Source organism: Camponotus floridanus, unplaced genomic scaffold (assembly GCF_003227725.1).
Source record: "Camponotus floridanus strain SB8 unplaced genomic scaffold, Cflo_v7.5 scaffold309, whole genome shotgun sequence".
Taxonomy (NCBI): Eukaryota; Metazoa; Arthropoda; class Insecta; order Hymenoptera; family Formicidae; genus Camponotus; species Camponotus floridanus.
Genome location: NW_020229447.1, coordinates 112,638 through 134,702, shown reverse-complemented (window position 1 = coordinate 134,702; position 22,065 = coordinate 112,638). Strand labels below are relative to the sequence as shown.

The window sequence follows — 22,065 nt, the reverse complement described above, 5'->3', positions numbered from 1 at the left end:
TGGAAACTCCTCCAACGGATGCGCGACCACTTTGGGAAAGGTAGTCGCGAGAATATATCAACTCCTTGGCCTCCCGACCAAAGTGGCTGAAGGACTCCGCCAGTCCTACCGCTTTGTGCCTGGTGCGGTCGGACACAACATCGCCGACCCGATGGCCACTCGCCCGAATCATCAGGCTGCATCCTGGGGACGACGGCGTAACACGTGTGGTCACCCTACGCACCGCATCTTCGGAGCTCATCCGGCCACTGAAGATCGTCCTTCTGCCAGGAGCCGACACCGCAGCATCAACGCGCCCGGACTCGTGAGCGAAAGAAACATCGAATTTTTTATATATACATATACATATGTCCAACTTGTCCGATAATCGTACCGCGTACTATCACATTTTAATCACAATACAGCCGCGTCATCAACTTTTCTTTCACTTTTCTTTCGAACTTCGCGTCACAATTTGCATTCACGTTTACTCATCACTGCACTTCACTTGCGATTGTCTAACATTCACTAAAATCACATTGCACATTTATTTCACATAATTCACCAGTATACGTCTCATTTCACTGCACTGCGTATTCTCGCGAAAGACTCGAATAATCTGAGCAACGTGTTTCGTACTACGTCACTCTCGCATTCCATTCATTACTAATATCACATCTCATCAATGGAACAGTTCGCGACACCTGCCCGTAACCGCACACACTTGTAAATTTCGTCATGTACTGACGAGGCGGGCAGGATGTTCAAAATTTAAAGTAATCATTTCAGAGTAAAATTTGCATAGCGAAATTCGCATATTTTCGCTATTAAACGTTCGAAAATTTAAAAATAACGGGTGTCGAGAATCTTCTCGAAATATCTATTTATTAGAAAAACTCGAACGAGTTCGAGTTATCTCTCTATTATTGCCACCGGAAAAAACGCTCATCATCGCCGCTAACAATATTATTGTCAACCGTCGTTGAAATTTACGCAGCTTATGGGCATGCGCCCATGCGTCACAATCAGCTGATCGCCAATCAGCTGATCTAAAAAGATTGCGCGCATGACAAATAAATAATATCCGACGTCAGACCTCATCAACAACCAACTACACGCGCCACAATGAGATCACCGCTAAAAGATTAAATTAATTGGTCCACGTCGCAGCGGGCCCAAAAATCCGCTCGCTATATAATAGGCACCGCGCGTGGACCAAAAGAATCTCGCACTTTTTCGCTGCTCGCAGTATTTTCGTAGAACCGCTTTGTCAAAACCGTTTTGTCTAACCGCTTTTAAAATGACCGCTTTCTCACTCGGACTTTCGCACTCTCGGCTTCGGAATTATTTCGTTACCTGAAATAATTGTACTCATTTTATTTGTGTAAAACTTTAATTTACTGTGTGGTGTCAAATAAAACTCTAAAAATACCAAAAAAATTACGTGTCGTGTTCAGTTAATTTAGCGTTTAATATTCTGTTCGTGGTCGTCCGTTTGCCGCATTCTGTAAACTTTGCGCTGTCGCAGCGATCCGCGCTCACTCGCGAACAAAATAACATATATTTACATACTGCGACGCTTTTTCAATTCTAATTTTTATTCTCGCGGGGGAGCGGAAGCGCCGTCAAAACACAAGGGTTTCATGTACTCGCGATCGGCTGGACGGGGATGGAGGGTGTCCACGCGCGAGCCGCGGCGGAGCGAAGGCCGTCTCGTTACCTCAGAACTGGGCGCCAGGTACGGTCTCTCACGTACCAGTTTTCACAAATTCTTCGAAAAGCGCGAAAGAATACGACAGCCTGCTTCGCCACGGGCTGGCTAGCTCGCCTAACGGTAGAAGGGCGGGGTTTGAAAGAAAAAGTTAATTGATTGCGCGAGCTTACTAAATTGACAGACAAAGACGGACACAGAAATCACAGATGATCGCCAGCCAAATAAAGAACGCGAGATTTAATAAAAAAAAATAACAGATTTATTAAGAAAGTAATAAAGTATTAACAGAAAAGAAATAAGATTTGATACAGAATGGAAACCGAAATAATGTACTAGCCACGAACGGACTATAAATCTCGAAACGCTAGAAAAACGCGCGATATTCTAAGTCGGTCTAACAAAGAGCGTCTATTACGGAGGCTTCCTAAAGTCAAAGCTCCTGAGAACAATAATTTCTATAACGGAATTTCGATAATTCGAATTCTCGATAACGGTCGTACCATACGCGATAGAGAGAGAGAGAGCGATAGTACCTGCCTATCATTCGCAGCTTCGACAGCCTCGCGGAGATCTTACTAATTAACGGCGTATCTCGCAATTTCCTCCGAGCGTACTCGAAGTCGACAACCCCGAAATAAGACAGCCGATTAGTTACGCAATAAGCGAAAAGATATTAGTTTCGCGAGGAGAGATCTCGCATACGATTGGCGGACGATACTGGCGAAGTTCGATAGCCGGCGGCGGTCGGAGATTTTTTTCCGCCTTTTTCTGCGATGCTCGCAACTTAAATTTTTCTGGCAATCGGGGCGGCGCGACAATGTCGTGTCACACCCCCGATACCTTCAACAGCGTGAGAATTAATTATCTTCTCGGTCTCAAAGCGAAGGAAGGCCGGGCGACAGTCCCGCACCGCGCCTCCTTCGATAGCCGCAATATTTGCCAGGAATTTCCTGACCTCAGATATCGATACTTAGAATCGTGCGATACCCGCACACCGCGACAATTTCGAGGAATTACGTTTCTTTCTTCGAGACGAACAACTCACACGCACACAATGGACGCGACAATAATACACAGTTTCACGCAATATTCACGGACGACGATGATACTACACGAAGACTCATTATTTACGACCAATTACGTTCCACAGACTCGCTCTGAGACAGATTTCAGAGGTGCGAGACGCGGCTTCGACAACCAAACGACAGCCCGTGCGAATTACGCATCGCTCGCGATTTACGACGCACACGGTCGATACCCAACGGTCGAATGCTACGCGTATTACGCACCCTGACACCCGGAGAGAGACGAGAATTACCCTACGATACGCACTTCCGTCGCCAGTGTCCGCGCTTCCTCAGCCGCTTGTCTCCTGTCGCCCGAAATGCACAAAATCGACCGACTCAGCAGAAGGCTCGAGCGGTCGCGATAAATGCCGTAATGGCGACGGCGATAGAACGGCCGGCGAGCGGACACAATTAATTACGCGGTGCACAATAATTCGTGGGCAACCTCACCGATGGAGCTCCTCCTGTCTGCGGGGATGATCCTCGGCCTCGTCCTCGGTGTTTCGTCTCACAAGCGCACAAAACAAGGCTTTTGACTGTTTCAGTCGAGCGGCCGCGACAAAGTGATCCCTGAATCTCGCGATCCAGGGTCGATAGCGGGGTCGCTGGCCGCGCAGGGGGATGCGGCCAATTAGCGGCCGACACGCGCGAGGTCCTGGCGCCTCGCGCGCCACGCGAGGCATTATCGCGCCCCGCGCGAAATAGCGCCAAGCTTGAACGCTGCCGCGGGCCCTTGTTCGGCCCGGGTGAGGTCCTTCCCTCGCCGATCCTCTCTTGGAGGATGGTTGTCGTATCGGCTGTCGTTCCCGGCTGTCGAGGAGAGGCAATGCTGCTCTCTCCTGTTCGGATTTCCGATGCCGGGTTCTCGGGGTCAGGCTCCTCCGTTCTTCCGAATTTCCCTCGGCTATCGTTTTTAGCTGTCGCGGAGCGGCGATGCTGTTCCCTCCCGTTCTTCGGTGGTAAGGTGCCTCTAGCCGAGCTCGATACAAAATAAAAATAGAAAAAATAAAGGAAGAAAATTAATATCACACGCAATATAACACGAACTCGCTCGTCTCTCCGGGGAGTACGATAGCTCTCTCTCTCTCTTGACTCTTGACGCGGCCACTCGGCCCGCGCCCCGTCAAGATTGCCGGGGCGGATGTACGCGACGTGATGGCCACGTCACAATACATATATTTTTTGTTAATTATTGTCTGTCCATACGAATGCTTTACGAAATGTCTTTTATTATAAATTCTTTTTTATACATATAAAAAATAAAAATATATAAATAAAAGAACGAAACATTAATATTTTCAATAATAAAGGTGAAAAGCAGCTGTGAGTAGGCGGATTGTCAGTTAGTCAATCGAGTTAAGGTTAGTAAGACTGATGTTTGTAACAAAGATGATATAAAATTATCGACCAATCAAAATTTACTAGACGGAGGCAGGAATCGTTCCAAAGCAACCTGTCCTTTTCTTTTGATGTCCCGGGCGCTAACAACGGCAGTGCACATTCCAATTATAGTATAGAGTTCACTGGTTGTAACTCAATAAATTGACCAATCACAGTCGAGTATTCTTTTAATACTTGAATGAGATTGGTCAATTCCTTAAGTTACTGCTTTAATCCGTTAATCCTACTGCCATCGTAGACGACGTGTTAAGCGTCTTCTACAATGAGATTTAAGGCGTAAGACTTAAGAAATTGATCAATCACAATCGAATATTCTCTTAATAATAGACCGTGATTGGTCAATTTCTTGAATCTTACCTAACCTAACCTATTCTTTTAATACTTGAATGAGATTGGTCAATTCCTTAAGTTACTGCTTTAATCCGTTAATCCTACTGCCATCGTAGACGACGTGTTAAGCGTCTTCTACAATGAGATTTAAGGCGTAAGACTTAAGAAATTGACCAATCACAATCGAATATTCTCTTAATAATAGACCGTGATTGGTCAATTTCTTGAATCTTACGCCTTACAACCTTATGCTACGGCGACTGTGGACGACCTTAAAGGTCATTCTACAATGGGGCTTGCAGTAGGTAGTAGACCGTAAAGTGCAAGTCTATTTACGACTAATTTATCTACAATAAGGCTTCTGCACAAGTCGTAAGTCGTAGTAGATAACCAATCAAAATTAAGAACGGATTGAAAGATGCTTAAATTAAGTGGTTAGTTCCAGAAGCCATCGAGTATCAAACGGAGTAATCCGTTTTTGGATCAGTGCAAACGTGTGCGTTTTTGTGCAAGTCTTCTATTAAAAATATTATTTATTTTATTAAAAATATTTTTGAAATACGAATTAAGAAGAAGAAGAAGAAGATGAAGAATGATCGAATCGTGAAACAATGAAACTGTCAAGTTGTTAAAAAAGATGAATAGAAGAAAAGCAATATTATTTTTGCTATATCTTGGAGCATGCAATAATTTAATGTTGCTGGAATATTTGTTACTAAAGAGAAGAATGTTGAAACGTCGTCGGTGGTGGGTTCGGCCAGTAAATCGGATGAGAGATGCCCAAGGTTTTTACTTCAATCTTTTCAAGGAATTGGTTGAAACTGATCATGAAGAATTTTTTGGATTATTCCGGATGTCGCCTAATCAGTTTCATATCTTGGTTGAACTCCTTCATCCTCATCTTAAAAAACGAAGTATTCGGACACCACTACCAACAGACCTTCGTGTTTCTGTTACATTGTTGTGAGTTTTTCTGTAGTGTTCTTAATCTTGTTTATTTTTGTTTTAATTTGTATTTAATTTGCATTTAATTTAATGTCATCTGCGACAAATTTTGCAGATACTTGGCTCAAGGAGATACAACCAGATTGAAACATGCTGAATTTAGAATTGGGACATCAACAGTATATAAAATCATACACGAAACTTGCACAGCAATTTGGGATGTACTTCAGCCTCTTGTTCTAAAAACTCCCAGCAAAGAAGACTGGAAGACCATTAGTGATGGTTTTATGACATGGCAGTTTCCCAATTGTGTAGGAGCCATCGATGGCAGACATATGAGGATTCAAGCACCTGTGAATTCAGGCTCGAATTATTATAATTATAAACAATTTTTCAGTATGGTTATGATGGCAACGTGTGATGCAAAGTACAAGTTTACATGGGTGGATGTTGGGCAATTTGGTAAATGTTATTCTTCATTATATTTTTTTTAGCTATAGAATAATATTTTTAAATGGAAAGTTTTAATCATATTTTCTTTTTTTAGGTTCCATAAGTGATGGTGGGGTATGGGCCAACACTAAATTTGCAAACGATTTGTCATCTGGAAATGTGTCTTTGCCTGATCCCAGTCCACTTCCAGGAGAAGAGATACCCTTCCCTTATATGTTTGTGGGAGATGAAGCTTTCCCACTCACGAATTATATAATGCGACCGTACTCAAGAAAAACATTGACAGACGAAAATAGAATTTTTAATTACCGTTTGTCACGAGCACGGCGAGTAATAGAGAACATCTTTGGAATTTTAACAGCACGATGGAAGATCTTATAAAAACCACTCTGCATGTCACCTGCTAATTGTGAAAATCTCTTCAGAGCTCTTCCCTGCCTTCATAATTTTATTATGATGGGTGAAGAAGAAAAAAATTGGAATGATCGAGAATATTGCTCCAGAAATATTATTGATGTTGAAGCAGAGAATGGAACCATCACAGATGGGGACTGGAAACAATACTACTCCTCACACTTCGCCAGATTGGGCCGCGTTGGAGCTAATCGAGCTGGAGATACTGCCAAAGGAATGCGAAATTATTTGCGGGATTATTTTACATCATCGACTGGAGAGGAACAGGCGCCTTGGCAATACATTCGCGTTTTCAGAGGAGATGTCATCAACCTTCCGGAATAATCAACTTATATAACAAAGAAGTAAAGGTTATTTATTTTAATATATTTTTTTTTATCAAAAATATTTATTATTTTTTTCTTATAGGGATACTATTGCAAGGTCAATCTGGAGAATAGATATTAAGATTAATGTATATGTATTAAATGTAATATAAGATCCTATATGTAAAATAATATAAATATTCATCAAAATTTTATTTCACATTGAATTTTACTTTATTTGATAATATAAAATGTGACGTTATTAAAAATTGTAACAATATGTTAAAAAATTATGTTACAAAATAAAGAGGATTTTGAAATAAAATATATGTATATTCTAATAACACTTAAAATAATAGTGATTTTTTCTAATCTAATTTAAATATCAAAAGATAACCGTGCTTACTTATTTTTTTACATACTTTTCAGTTATTATACGTAACAGCTCCATCATACACTCAAGGTGCCTATCGAGGGGCACAGATTGTAAGGCAAAGGAAATAGCACCCATCATTGGATTGCTATTAATAAAATTATTTGAAGTAGCCACATTACTGTTGCTAGGATTATTGCTATTTGAAAAACTGTCACCGAGTTTTGCTGCCATAGAGGACAGAGTAGTTGTTTGGCTTAAAATTGCCTGTGCCAAGACGTCCTCATCCTTCTTCTTCTTTATTGCAAAATTATCAGGCAGAGGAACAATGCGTTTTCTTTTGGATCCAGTTTCTTTTATAATTTTTCGAATAGATGCCGAGCTGACACCTGAGGAGGATGAAGTTTGCTGTACCTCTGCTGTATCTGCAATTGCTGCAGATAATTGTCCAACTGAGCTCTGACTGTCAGTATCAGCATCTGTAGAAGCAATTACATTTATCAATTAATGTTAATTTTATAACATTGACATATTACGAAAAAATTGTCTGTACCTCCAAGAAACAATTCATTATCGCTGCTCCACACACTATTTGGTGATGGCACCTCCGATGTTTTTTGTGGTGATGGAGTTGCCCTGAATACAGGTGGCGAGGGTGAAGGAGAGGGTCGAGCAAACATAAGTGAAAGTTGGTGAAAAGTTAATGGCCGAGTTTCAAAGTTGAGACTTGTAGGCTTTATAGCTGTAGCTTGTTTAGTATTTGGTAACGCACTACTATAGCTGCTTGACGTTCTGAAATACGTATCAAAACATGATATTATCCAGTTTTGTCAAACGATATCTGTACTATACACATGAAAAAAGTACATACTTGCGTCTAACAATATGATCTGCTAAGAACATGCAATCTTCATACAAAGGCCATGAAGGTACCATATGGTGCCACCGCTCCTTGGCCTGATTTTCCTTTTAACGAAGATAATACTTTTCGCCTCTCTCTGCCAAAACGTTGGCGAATATTATAAAATAACTTGGAAGCATCTGGTCCTGGAATTCAATAAATATCAACTGACAGGCAGGGCAACCTAACCTAACCTCATTATGTCAGAAAAGTATATTAAAATATGTTAAGATATAATAAAATAATTTATCCCAGCTTACCTGACAGGGGCTTTGAGAGACTAGATCCCACTCTCTGCCACGCTAAATCTTTGTTGTATCCTTTTCCACAATATTCTTTTACAGTTTTGGCGAACAGAGGCGGGTTATTTTTTACTAATTGAATTAACTCACGCTGATCCAACAGCTCAACGTCCGACGGATTTTCATCAACAAAATAATATTCAACACAAGTTGCTTCACCTTCTTCGTTCGACATCGCAAATAATTATAATTAACATTAATGACAATATACACAAACTCCACACACTTCACGGACGCAGCATTCTTTTGTGACTGCGCATGCCCGTTCGTCGTAAAACGTACGTCGTACGCCGTAGGAAATGGATTTGGTTCATTTCGCTACAACTACTGCTAAGTCCTCTACGACCTACTGCTACTGCGCTAAAACCTCCATTGTAGAATGACCTTTAAGCATCGTCTACAATGGCAGTAGAATTAATGAATAATAGCTTTAACTCAATAAATTGACCAATCACAGTCGAGTATTCTTTTAATGCTTGAATATGATTGGTCAATTCCTTATGTTACTGCTTTAATCCGTTAATTCTACTGTCATCGTAGACGACGTGTTAAGCGTCTTCTACAATGGGATTTAAGGCGTAAGACTTATGAAATTGACCAATCACAATCGAATATTCTCTTAATACTAGACTGTGGTTGGTCAACTTCTTAAGAGTTAAGCCTTAAAATCTTATTATAGACGCTACATTAAGCGTCGTCTACAATGAAATTTTAAGGAGTCTTAAGGCGTAAGATTTAAGAAATTAACCAATTACAGTCAAGTATTAAGAGAATATTCGATTGTGATTTGTCAACTTCTTAAGTCTTACGCCTTAATTCTCCTTAAAATTTCAGTGTAGATGATGCTTCAAGAGTCGTCTACAATGACCGTAGCACAAGGTTGTAAGGCGTAAGACTCAAGAAATTGACAAATCACAGTCAAGTATGGCTGTGTTCCGAAATTGCTGCCAGTTTACTGTCAACACTGAAAATATATAATATACGTAACGTGCACTATAGAATTTGCAGTATACTGATAATAATTTCGTAACGCGGCTTATGAAAACAATACTCGGCTGTGATTGGACAATTTCTTAAGGCTTAGGGCTTAAATTATCTGTTGTAAATCGGGATTAAAGGTTCGTCTGCATGGCCGTAGCATAAGGTTGTAAGGCGTAAAACTCAAGAAATTGTCCAATCACAGTCGAGTATTCTCTTAATATTTAACTGTGATTGGTCAATTTCTTGAATTTTACGCCTTACAACATTAATCTACGACCACTGTGGACGACCCTAAAGCATCGTCTACAATGGCAGTAGAATTAATGAATTAAAGTTGTAACTCAATAAATTGACCAATCACAGTCGAGTATTCTTTTAATGCTACAAAGTGATTGGTCAATTACTTAAGGGGATGCCGGAATCGCAGCCGAACTCCGATGGGTAGGCGCCCTCATTTTAACATAACTAAAAATGTCGGTACATTACCAACACTTATAGTTATGTTACCGACAATCTTGTCTAAAAAGATATGCATATTTTATAAAAAGACATGCATATTTTGGAAAGAGCAATATGAAAACTTTTCTTTATATTGTGTTAATTGTATTTATTGAAACAAAAAATATGTTACATTTTCACTCTATCGTCTCGCACAAGCAATTTAGAGCATAGATCTGTCTTTACTGAGTACATATTTAAACATAATTCTAATATCATTGCTCTCGGTTAGCTATGTCTCTTTATATATATAATAAAAATATATTGTGAAAATATTTATAAATATTATGTACTTATAAATTTTACGAATACGATATTACAGCAAACAATTTGCATAAACATTTTATATTATTAGCTTTTGATTATATTGATTTAACAAATGTCGTGCATAAATTGTAATTTGTAGAAAGTTATATGCAAATATCCTTTTCATTGTATATACAAAGTGTTGCAGAGTACTATACATATATAAGTGCTTGTGAGGAGCGCAGTAAATTGAAGAAAAAAGTCTCATAGCAAAAAGTCTCATTTTACGATTTTCGCAATAAGAGACATTATAAAATAAATAAATTATATAATAACATTAAATAAAATCGAACGAATATGTATCTACGTGTGTGTTGTGTGTGTTTGTGTGAGAAAGAGAGAGAGGGAAAGAGAGAGAGAGAAACGTTCGGCCGTTCGAGTATTGCATGATCCAGCGTATTAGACATGTCGTCGGCATGTGGAAAAGAACAGCGAGACAAGCCGTTGTCATTTGTCACAACATCATCGCTGCGCCGCGCTGTCCCTCCCCTTGTCGCGCGCCGACAAAATGCCTAACACACTGAATCATGCAATAGCTCGAACTGCCGAGCGTTTCTCTCTCTCTCTCTCTCCCTCTCTCTCACACACACACATGTAAATATACATTCGATCGATTTTATTTAATATTATTATATAATTAATTAATTTATTCTATTTCTTTCTATTATTGCGAAAATTGTAAAATGCTGGAATTTGTTTCTTCAATTTACTGCGCTCTTTACAAGCGCTTATATATGTATAGTACTCTGCGACATTCTGTATATACAATAAAAAAGATATTTGCATATAACTTTCTACAAATTAAAATTTATGCACAACGTTTGTTAAATCGATATAATCAAAAGCTAACAATATAAAATGTTTTATGCAAATTGATGTAATGTCGTAAAATTTATAAATAATATAAATATTTTCATAATACATTCTTTGTCTCAAAAGCATCGAAATAATAGATTTATATCTATAATATAATAGATTTCATCGTCCATTTGCAGACGCAACCATAATATATTTTTTTCGCCTTTCTGATATATGCAAATGAGATTTGTACTGAGGCGTCTTTTTCTAACGATATTCATTGGAATATCTTGATCAGATATGATAAATGTAAGATATATGTCAAATGTAAAATATATGAATAATTTAACATTTTAGAAAAGGCAATTTACTTTCTGCTGTAATTTAAAAAAAAATGTTGCTTTGTACATTTCACATTATTGAAATATTTTTCCTTACAAGGATTTCCTTCTAAGGCTATAGTTTATAGTAGTGTAAGGAAAGCCACAGCATATGCTATCAAGTTGAAGCTTTTCAAATATTATATTATTTGTAGGCAACGGCAATGAAAGTAATTCTTTTTAGTCACCAATAGACACCACACAGCCGGGTAGGCTATCATACATTCGAAGCTTAGTGTTATCAAAAAAAGTCGTCAGCGATCAGTGTAATTTGCTCCAATAATTTGTTAGCTTTTGTCGCTATATGACATGCTACAATTACATAAAAATTATCGCAATATATAGCACATTTTCAAAATAAGAATCCTCTTATAACATGTAAAAATCAATTCAATGATTTATTTTATCTGGATTTTTATTCTTATCAAATATGCTTTTTAGTTGAAGCAGTGTCTTTATAATCTCTGAATTAAATTTTGTTTAAATGTTTGTTTGGCTTCCAGAATGGACATGCAAATCGTAACTGATAAACCATTTTTGAACAGTAACCAGCACACAAATTAAGATCGCTTCTCGAATTTTTTTTGAATGATCGACATACAAATTAAATCGACTCTAGATTTTTTTTAAATAACCAGCACACGAATTAAATCGTCTCTGGAATACTTTTCGAATAGCCAGCATCAGAATTAAATCATCTCTGGGTTTTTCTTAAATCAGCACACGAATTAGATCGCCTCTGGATTTTTTAAATAATCAGGTCACAAATAGATCGCCTCTGAAATAAATATTTTAATAACCAGAGCGCACATGCAAACCGCATCTGGTATGAAATATTTCTAAAAACAACCAGCACACGAATTAGATCGCCTCTGGATTTTTTAAATTATCAGCTCACGAATAGATCGCCTCTGAAATAAATATTTTAATAACCAGAGCGCACATGCAAACCGCATCTGGTATGAAATATTTCTAAAAACAACCAGCACACGAATTAGATCGCCTCTGGATTTTTTTTAATTATCAGCTCACGAATAGGTCGCCTCTGAAATAAATATTTTAATAATCAGATCGCACATGCAAACCGCATCTGGTATGAAATATTTCTAAAAACAATCATGAATTAGATCGCCTCTGGATTTTTTTTTAATTATCAGCTCACGAATAGATCGCCTCTGAAATAAATATTTGAATAACCAAAGCGCACATGCAAACCGCATCTGATATAAAATATTTCTAAAAACTACCAGTTCACGAATGAATCGCCTCTGGGATAAATATTTTTTAAAAAGTATTTTTTAATTAATAACTAGAGCGCACATGTAAACCGGTAAAATCTGGTAAAATATATAATCTACGCATATATATACATATATGTGTGTGTGTGTGTGTGTTGTATTGTGTGTATGTGTGGATGGGTGGTGTGAGTGTGGGTGTATGTATGGACGTATGTATGTATAAAAGTGATGCAAGAATTACATGAGAAAGCGAGGTAATAAAAACGAGTGAAATAACAATAAGAGCGAATGAGATAGAAATAGCACGAGAAACGAAGATTCGAGCTCGAGAATCGGATCTTTCTTTCACACTATTATTTTTCTCTCGCTCGTATCTATTATTGTCTCCCTCGCTCTTATTATTGTCTCGCTCGCATCTATTATTGTCTCGCTTGCTCCTATTATTGTCTCGCTCGCATCTATTACTGTCTCGCTCGCTCTCGATTCTTGGATCCGCTTATCTTTTCGAGCTGTCTATCACGATTGTCAAGTGTGACAGAGAAAACAAGACTATGAGTAGAGAGCGAGCGAGATGACCTATCACATCAAAGAGTTCCGAAGTCTTTTACAATCGATTTCTTCGCTTCCTCTATTCATTTGCAATTCATGAAAATGTAAACATCTTATAAAATAAAAATTGAAACTTTTATTTTTAATTCCATTAGTTTGAAAATAATTTCAATGATTTCATGAGATTTTTGCGATTAAAATGATATCAAACACGGCGTAAATCGGGTAATTTTTAATTAGTCTGATAATACAAGTTTTTTATAATTATATAATATATTTAACGAAATTTATGTCACTTATATCGTGTTTGATCTTATTTTAATCGTAACATTCTCATCATTCTATTAAAATTACATTCAAATGAATAAAAAATGCATTTTATTTTCTGACATATATTCGTGAATATTATAAATAAAGTCTCATGTCAGAAAATGCATTTTTTATTCATTTAAAAGTAATTTTAATAGAATAATGAGAATGTTACGATTAAAATAAGATCAAACACGATAAGTAGCATAAATTTAATTAAATATATAATTATAAAACTTGTATTATCAGACTAATTAAAAATTACCCGATTTACGCCGTGTTTGATATCATTTTAATCGCAAAAATCTCATTAATTCATTGAAATTATTTTCAAACTGATGAAATTAAAAATAAAAGTTTTAATTTTTATTTTATAAGATGTTTACATCTTCGTGAATTGCAAATGGATAGAGGAAGCGAAGAAACCAATCGTAAGAGCCTTCGGAACTCTTTGATGATAGGTCATCTCGCTCTCTATTCATCGTCTTGCTTTCTCCGTCACACTTGACAATCATGATAGACAGCTTGAAAAAATAAGCAGACCCAAGAATCAAGAGTGAACGAGACAGTAATTGATGCGAGCGAGACAATTATAAGAGCGAGCGAGACAATAATAGATGCGAGCGAGTCAATAATAAGAGCGAGCGAGACAGTAATAGATGCGAGCGAGAGGAAAATAATAGTGTGAAAGGAAGATTCGATTTTGGAGTTCGAGTCCTCGTTGTTCATGCTATTTTTTGTTCGCTCTTTTTATTTTCTTATTACCTTCTTGCTTCTTCACGAAATTTTCGCATCACTTTTGTACATATATGCGTTTATACATACACATACTCACACCCACCCACACATTCACACCGACACACACACACACACACACACACACACACACACACATATATATGTATATGTATATATGTATAACTTACACAGAATATTTTTTTTACGTATCACGTTGTAACGCTGTTTTCTCGCAGCTTGTTACATCATTGTGTGACAACAAGTATCTACTACGCGGAATTTGAGAAAGAAAAGAATTTAATGCTTTAGTGGGCGCGTACATGTATACTAACGTATCCTATTACACGCAAGATGAAAGAGAAGGATGGTACGAGATTGATTCTCCTTGTCACACAAACCGATTATAGCACTGTCTGTCGCGCAAGCAAGCAACTAATTTACAGGACTGTTTTACTCACATGCCTCAATTTCGCACACACACATATGCACGAAATTTTTGTGCACACTAATTATTTTTACTACGCTTCTAAACGCATTTCTGACTGCTCATGTATATTCCTTCAGGAAATTCTGAGGTGAGAGGTGCTCTTATTTTGTACGTACAAACAGCAAAACTTTTATATTCAGTTAATAATGTTACGAGTTGATGTCAGAAGCCGATAAGAAAACTGTAATTTTCTATTTTTTTTCATTTTGAACAAAAAATGGTTCACTCTCATCTTTGTTGCTATGTGTAATTTAATTGTGGAAAAGCATTTATTATTCTGTGCAACTAATAAAGAGTATAGCGTGCACAAAATTTTGTCGGTACAAAAAGAAGGTCCGGCATCCCTTTAAGGTACTGCTTTAATCCGTTAATCCTACTGCCATTGTAGATGACGTGTTAAGCGTCTTGTACAATGAGATTTTAAGGCGTATGACTTAAGAAATTGACCATTCACAATCGAATATTCTTCTAATACTAGACCGTGATTGGTAAATATCTTAAAACTTTCGCCTTAAAATCTTATTATAGACAATACATTAAGCGTCGTCTGCAATGAAATTTTAAGGAGACTTAAAGCGTAAGATTTAAGAAATTGACCAATTACAGACAAGTATTAAGAGAATATTCGATTGTGATTGGTCAATTTCTTAAGTCTTACGCCTTAAGTCTCCTTAAAATTTCAGTGTAGAAGACGCTTCAAGAGTCGTCTACAATGGCCGTAGCATAAGGTTGTAAGGCGTAAGACTCAAGAAATTGACAAATCACAGTCAAGTATGGCCCTGTTCCGAAATTGCTGCCAGTTTACTATCAACTCTGAAAATATATAATATACGCAACGTATACTATAGAATTTGCTGTATACTGATAATAATTTCGTAACGCGGCTTATGAAGACAATGCTCGGCTGTGATTGGACAATTTCTTAAGGCCTAGGGCTTAAATTATCTGTTGAAAATCGGGATTAAAGGTTCGTCTGCATGGCCGTAGCATAAGGTTGTAAGGCGTAAAACTCAAGCCGGGCGGTACCTACGACGCGTAACCGGTCGATACCTACGAGAGAGCGGTCGGGCGGCACATACGGCCTCCGCGCGGCTCGCGACGTACCAAGTCCGTTCTCGACAGTATCTATGACGCGTAGCCGGGCGGTACCTACGAGACAGCGGTCGGGCGGCATCTACAGACTCCGCGCTGTTCGCGGCGCACCAAGTCCGTTATAGGCGGTACCTACGACGCGTAGCCGGGCGGTACCTACGACGCGTAGCCGGGCGGTACCTACGACGCGTGGCCGGGCGGTACCTACGAGAGAGCGGTCGGAGGCAACTACGTCCTCCGCGCGGCTCGCGACGCAACAAGTCCGTTCTCGGCGGTACCTACGACGCGTAGCCGGGCGGTACCTACGACGCGTGGCCGGGCGGTACCTACGAGAGAGCGGTCGGAGGCAACTACGTCCTCCGCGCGGCTCGCGACGCAACAAGTCCGTTCTCGGCGGTACCTACGACGCGTAGCCGGGCGGTACCTACGACGCGTGGCCGGTCGATACCTACGAGAGAGCGGTCGGTCGGCACCTACGGCCTCCTCGCGGCTTGCGACGCATCAAGTCCGTTCTCGGCGGTACCTACGACGCGTAGCCGGGCGGTACCTACGACGCGTGGCCGGGCGGTACCTACGAGAGAGCGGTCGGAGGCAACTACGTCCTCCGCGCGGCTCGCGACGCAACAAGTCCGTTCTCGGCGGTACCTACGACGCGTAGCCGGGCGGTACCTACGACGCGTGGCCGGTCGATACCTACGAGAGAGCGGTCGGTCGGCACCTACGGCCTCCTCGCGGCTTGCGACGCATCAAGTCCGTTATCGGCGGTACCTACGACGCGTAGCCGGGCGATACCTATGAGAGAGCGGTCGGGCGGCACCTACGGCCTCCGCGCTGCTCGCGGCGCACCAAGTCCGTTCTCGGCGGTACCTACGATGCGTAGCTAGACGGTACCTACGACACGTGGCCGAGCGGTACCTAGGAGAGAACGGTCGGATGGAACCTACTTCTTCCGCGCGGCTCGCAACACACTAAGTCCGTTTTCGGCGATACCTACGACGCGTAGTTGAGCGGTACCTACGAGAGAGTCGGTCGTGCGACACTTACAGCATCCCCCGGCTCGCGACGCACCTAGTCCGTTTTCGGCGATAACTACGAAGCGTAGCCCGCCGATATCTTCGACGCGTGGCCGGGCAGTACCTACGAGTGAGCTATCGGGCGGTACCTACGAGTGATATTTCGGGCGGCTTTTAAGGCCTCCGCGCCTATCGTGACGCACCTTGTCAGTTCTCGGCGGTACCAACGACGCGTGGCCGGGCGGTATCTACGATAGAGCAGTCGGGCGGCACCTACGGCGTCCGAGCGGCTCACGCCTCTCAAAGTCCGTTATCGGCGGTACCTACGACGCGTAGCCGGGTGGTATTGCATCATCGCATGCTATCTTGAAAAAAAGCGTTTAATTCACGTTAGTACGTCGTATAGGCGTGCGTTATTCGGATTAAAAGCATTCATTTCTACGAACTAACTGGATCAGTGCAAAAGTTCGTGCCCGATTTGTAAATAAAAATCAAACAGTTGTTATTGTTATAAAACCGCCTTTATTAATCAATAATATATTCGCCACCGTTCTCGACAATCATTTTCCAACGTTTAACCAATGTATGGATACCACGTTTGAAAAAATCACGTGGTTTTGCGTCAAAGAACGCGGTGATGTGATTTTTGATAGCCTCCACAGAATCAAAATTCTTGCCATTTAAATCGTTTTGTAATGACCGAAACAAATGGTAATCGGAGGGTGCGATGTCCGGAGAATATGGTGGATGCAATAAGATTTCCCATTTTAATTGTTTCAATTTGTCCAGAGTCATTTTCGATGTGTGTGGTCTGGCGTTGTCATGGTGGAAAATAACGCCTTTACGATTAACCAAGCTCGGGCGTTTTTCTTTCATTGCTGCGTCTAATTTGGTTAGTTGTTGGCAGTACTTGATTGAATCAATCGTTTGACCAACAGGAAGCAGCTCAAAATATATAACACTTTGGCAATCCCACCAAACAGAGAGCAAGACCTTCTTTGGATGCAACTCAGCTTTGGCAATTGAATCTGCCGGTTTATTTGCTTCCTTCCAAGTACGCTTGCGTTTGACGTTGATATACAACACCCATTTTTCATCGCCAGTCACCAAACGATCCAAAAAAATCTCTTTTTCCAATCGTCCGAGCAAAGAAACGGCTGTGGAGATGCGGTCCAACTTGTTTTTTTCGGACAACGAATGCGGTATCCAAGTGTCGAGTTTTAAAGTGAGTCCCATCTTCTTTAAACGCCGAAACACGGTTGATCGATCAATGTTTAAGACCTCAGCAATCTCTTCCGTCGAAATGCGTGTGTTGTTTGCTATTAATGCGCGCAGAACATCGTCATCGATGTCGGAAGGACGCCCAGAACGAGGTTCGTCTCCGAGGTCAAAATCACCACGACGAAATTTAGCAAACCACTTCTTCACCGTTCGAAGTGCTGGTGCACGGTTCAAATAAACCTCCTGAATATTTTTTGTCGCAGCGCCAACAGTTATTCCTTTCCGAAACTCGTAAAGCATCACATGTCGAAAATGCAACTTTTCCTTGTCCATCTTCAATGATTTTTTCACGACTTAAATTTAACCAAACCAAGCAATTTCTAATGCTCAAATGACACCTATGACTGTTATTTTTCCAATAATATATATTATGCATATGTAAACAACAACAGAGTTGCTAGGCAACTTCAACAGTGCCATATGTACGAATCGGGCACGAACTTTTGCACTGATCCAGTTAGTTCAGTAGTTCGCATCATGGCATGCTATCTTGAAAAAAATTGCTTAATTCTAGTTTGTATGATGTATAGGCGTGCGTTATTCGGATTGAAAGCATTCATTTCTACTTAGTTCAGTAGTTCGCATCATCGCATGCTATCTTGAAAAAAAGTGTTTAATTCACGTTAGTACGTCGCATAGGCGGGCATTATTCGGATTAAAAGCATTCATTTCTGTTTACTTCAGTAGTTCGCATCATCGCATGCTATTTTGAAAAAAAAGGCGTTTAATTCACGTTAATACGTCGTATAGGCGTGCGTTATTCGGATTAAAAGCATTCATTTCTAGTTAATTCAGTAGTTCGCATCATCGCATGCTATCTTGAAAAAAAGCGTTTAATTCACGTTAGTACGTCGTATAGGCGTGCGTTATTCGGATTAAAAGCATTCATTTCTAGTTAATTCAGTAGTTCGCATCATCGAATGCTATCTTGAAAAAAAGCGTTTAATTCACGTTAATACGTCGCATAGGCGTGCGTTATTCGGACTAAAAGCATTCATTTCTGCTTAGTTCAGTAGTTCGCATCATCGCATGCTGTCTTGAAAAAAAGCGTTTAATTCACGTTAGTACGTCGTATAGGCGTGCGTTATTCGAATTAAAAGCATTCATTTCTAGTTAATACAGTAGTTCGCATCATCGCATGCTATCTTGAAAAAAAGCGTTTAATTCACGTTAGTACGTCGCATAGACGTGCGTTATTCGGATTAAAAACATTCATTTCCGGTTAGTTCAGTATTTCACATCATTACATGCTATCTTGAAAAAAAGCGTTTAATTCACGTTAGTACGTCACATAGGCGTGCGTTATCCGAATTAAAAGCATTCATTTCTACTTCAGTGGTTCGCATCATCGCATGCTATCTTGAAAAAAAGCGTTTAATTCACGTTAGTACGTCGCATAGACGTGCGTTATTCGGATTAAAAACATTCATTTCCGGTTAGTTCAGTAGTTCACATCATCACATGCTATCTTGAAAAAAAGCGTTTAATTCACGTTAGTACGTCACATAGGTCCGTTTCTGCCAACGTAGTTTAAGAAATTGATCCCTAGTGATATTGGATTAAGCCCGATTAACTTAAAAATTGGTTTCTACCAAACATTTGCACACGTTTAAAACTGCATAAACCGAGTTTAATTTAAACGGCCAAAATTGGCCGATTAAGGACAATTAAACTACGATTAAAAAATATAACTAGTGTCACATGTTACTTTGATATATACTTAACCTATTTGTTGGACATGGCACATTTTTATGATGTATTGTCATCTTCTGATGATGAAGAAATTTTTGAACAAATTAACAGAAGAGAAAGAAAATTTAAAGTGCACATTAATTTTTTCGAAGAATTAGACGACATTGAATTTAAAATGCGATTTCGTTTAAGTAAAGAGTCAGTATTATTAATACTGGAAAATATTACAGAAGAATTAGAGTTTGTAACTAATAAGTAAGTCCTTTATAATTATTTTCTAATAATAATTTTATAATTACATAATTATATAAAATTAAACTTATACAAATAATATATATTTTTATTTTTTAGAAACAGAGCAACTTCTCCTATGGAACAATTATTACTTACACTTCGTATTTACGCTACAGGATCATTTCTTATAACAATTGGAGATTTTTCTGGAGTGAGCACAACTTCGGCACATTATATTGTACATAGAGTTAGTGCAGCTATTGCTAGATTACGGCCTCATTATATCCGTTTACCAACTACAGAAGAGGAGATAAGAAATGCTCAACTACAATTTTATAATATTGCACGTTTTCCTAGAGTCATTGGTTGTATAGATTGCACACATATTCGTGTTCAATCATTTGGTAAGTTAATTTTATGAAAAATTGTTATTACTTTTTGTGTATATTTTTATTATTGTAATATTATATTTTATTATTTTTTATAATGTATAGGTATACATCTTTTTGCTATTGAAGTTTTTTATTATTACAGGTGGAGAAAATGCTGAATTGTTTCGCAATAGAAAAGGTTACTTTTCTTTCAACATTCAAGTAGTATGTAACAGCAATTTAGAAATAATTGATATAGTTGCTCGTTGGCAAGGTTCTGTTCATGATAGTACTATTTTTAATAATAGTCGTTTGAGAGCAAACTTTGAGAATGGAATGTATGGCAATAGTTTGTTATTAGGAGATTCCGCATACCCATTAAAAAGATATCTTGTTACTCCGTTGTTGGCACCACAAACTGCTGCAGAACATCTTTATAACGAAGCACATATTCGCACTCGAAATACAATAGAACGTCTTTTTGGCATTTGGAAAAGAAGATTTCCAATCCTAGCGCTTGTAATGCGATATCATCAACACAGAATAATGAATATTATTATTGCAACAGCAGTGCTTCATAACATTGCTAGACGAAATAATGAAGCAGTACCAGATAACGATCCAGATTTAAATTTACCTGCACCATGGGATCAAATGTTAGCAGAATGTAACATAAATCACAGAAATAATAATGACGAAGTTGCTGATGTAGCAGTTCGAACAGAATTAATTCATAATTACTTTGCCAAGTAAGTTTTTATCTATAATTTTATGGACAAGCTTTATTTAATAAATTTTCCTTAATTGAACACATCATATATTATTAATTATAATTTTTTAACATTTAAGAATATAACTTAATTACAAATTAATTGTTATTGTATACATTTTTTTCAGCCTTCCGTTATAACAAAGGAACATGGAATATAAAAATAAAATCTGTTAAGTTAATTTAAAAAATATATGTGAATGTATGTGAAAATATTGTCAACATTTTATTTATATACTTGGATTTAAATATAAATATATATTTTTATATAATATTTTATTTTATAATCTTTTATACATTTTTATCTTTATATTTAATAATAAAATTATATCTCCTGCGCAAACTTTGAAATATGTAAATTATGTAAATGCATATGTAAATTATAAATTATAAATTGAAAAACTAGTAAAATTAAAACTAAATAAATGCGTTAACTTTAATAGCAAAAATTTCGCTTTTCTGAACTTTTTTAATATTTAAGCATATATATTTAGGCATAACAAATTGTTATACAAACATTGATTATAGAATTAATTATATCTTTATTAAACATTTTTAAGGAGATCCATTAAATTACATATCTATATATATATTTATAGCTAATATAATATACGTAAATAAAATACATAGAAAAACAAAATTAATATTAAATAAAATATATTATGTTTTTTATTAAAAGCAAAGATATATTATCTGTAGAGATTCATTAAATCATATTATTGCAATGTTATTGTTATAATATATTATAAAATCTATTCTATATTTATTAAAAAAAATTACAATGCTATAAAGGAACTATTAAATCTTAACATATACATATCACGTATTTATCATATACATTTAAACATAAAATATGTAAATGAAATGCATAAAGCAAAGTAAACATTGAATAAAATGTTATCTATCTCCTTTATTAATAAAAATAAAAAATATATATTGGGTGTTTTCCATTTAGCGACACAAGTCGACACAAGCATTATTTGATCTTTATTTTCATAAAATGTAGAAGAAAGATAGAATGATATTTGTGTCGATTTGTGTCGCTAAAATCCGCTAAATGAAAAACACCCATTATCTGTGGAGATTTATTAAATCATTAATAGCACGCTTATGCAAACTATAAATTATAAATTGAAAGACTTGTT

The 22,065-nt window shown here is 38.0% G+C and overlaps 3 protein-coding genes across 3 annotated transcripts; 2 read left to right on the top strand and 1 right to left on the bottom strand.

Moving 5' to 3' along the window:
- Positions 1 to 5,185: 5,185 nt before the first annotated feature.
- LOC112638488 (protein ALP1-like) lies at positions 5,186 to 6,270 on the top strand. Its single transcript, XM_025410319.1, has 3 exons — positions 5,186 to 5,454; positions 5,552 to 5,898; positions 5,984 to 6,270. The coding sequence occupies exons 1-3, from the start codon at positions 5,186 to 5,188 to the stop codon at positions 6,268 to 6,270; spliced, it is 903 nt and encodes a 300-aa protein (XP_025266104.1).
- A 10,828-nt stretch (positions 6,271 to 17,098) lies between these two features.
- LOC105248327 (histone-lysine N-methyltransferase SETMAR-like) lies at positions 17,099 to 18,127 on the bottom strand. Its single transcript, XM_011253073.2, has one exon. The coding sequence runs from the start codon at positions 18,125 to 18,127 to the stop codon at positions 17,099 to 17,101; it is 1,029 nt and encodes a 342-aa protein (XP_011251375.2).
- A 1,594-nt stretch (positions 18,128 to 19,721) lies between these two features.
- Positions 19,722 to 20,904, top strand: LOC112638487 (putative nuclease HARBI1). The gene is made up of 3 exons (XM_025410318.1): positions 19,722 to 19,801; positions 19,898 to 20,184; positions 20,315 to 20,904. The coding sequence occupies exons 1-3, from the start codon at positions 19,722 to 19,724 to the stop codon at positions 20,902 to 20,904; spliced, it is 957 nt and encodes a 318-aa protein (XP_025266103.1).
- Positions 20,905 to 22,065: the final 1,161 nt, after the last annotated feature.

Bases quoted from the DNA above. Each gene is read 5' to 3' on its own strand.
- LOC112638488 (XM_025410319.1), top strand. From the start codon at position 5,186: ATGTTGCTGGAATATTTGTTACTAAAGAGAAGAATGTTGAAACGTCGT. The intron at 5,455-5,551 runs GTGAGTTTTTCT...CAAATTTTGCAG, and splicing joins CGTGTTTCTGTTACATTGTT to ATACTTGGCTCAAGGAGATA. The intron at 5,899-5,983 runs GTAAATGTTATT...TTCTTTTTTTAG, and splicing joins GGTGGATGTTGGGCAATTTG to GTTCCATAAGTGATGGTGGG.
- LOC105248327 (XM_011253073.2), bottom strand. From the start codon at position 18,127: ATGGACAAGGAAAAGTTGCATTTTCGACATGTGATGCTTTACGAGTTT.
- LOC112638487 (XM_025410318.1), top strand. From the start codon at position 19,722: ATGCGATTTCGTTTAAGTAAAGAGTCAGTATTATTAATACTGGAAAAT. The intron at 19,802-19,897 runs GTAAGTCCTTTA...TTTATTTTTTAG, and splicing joins TTAGAGTTTGTAACTAATAA to AAACAGAGCAACTTCTCCTA. The intron at 20,185-20,314 runs GTAAGTTAATTT...TTATTATTACAG, and splicing joins TATTCGTGTTCAATCATTTG to GTGGAGAAAATGCTGAATTG.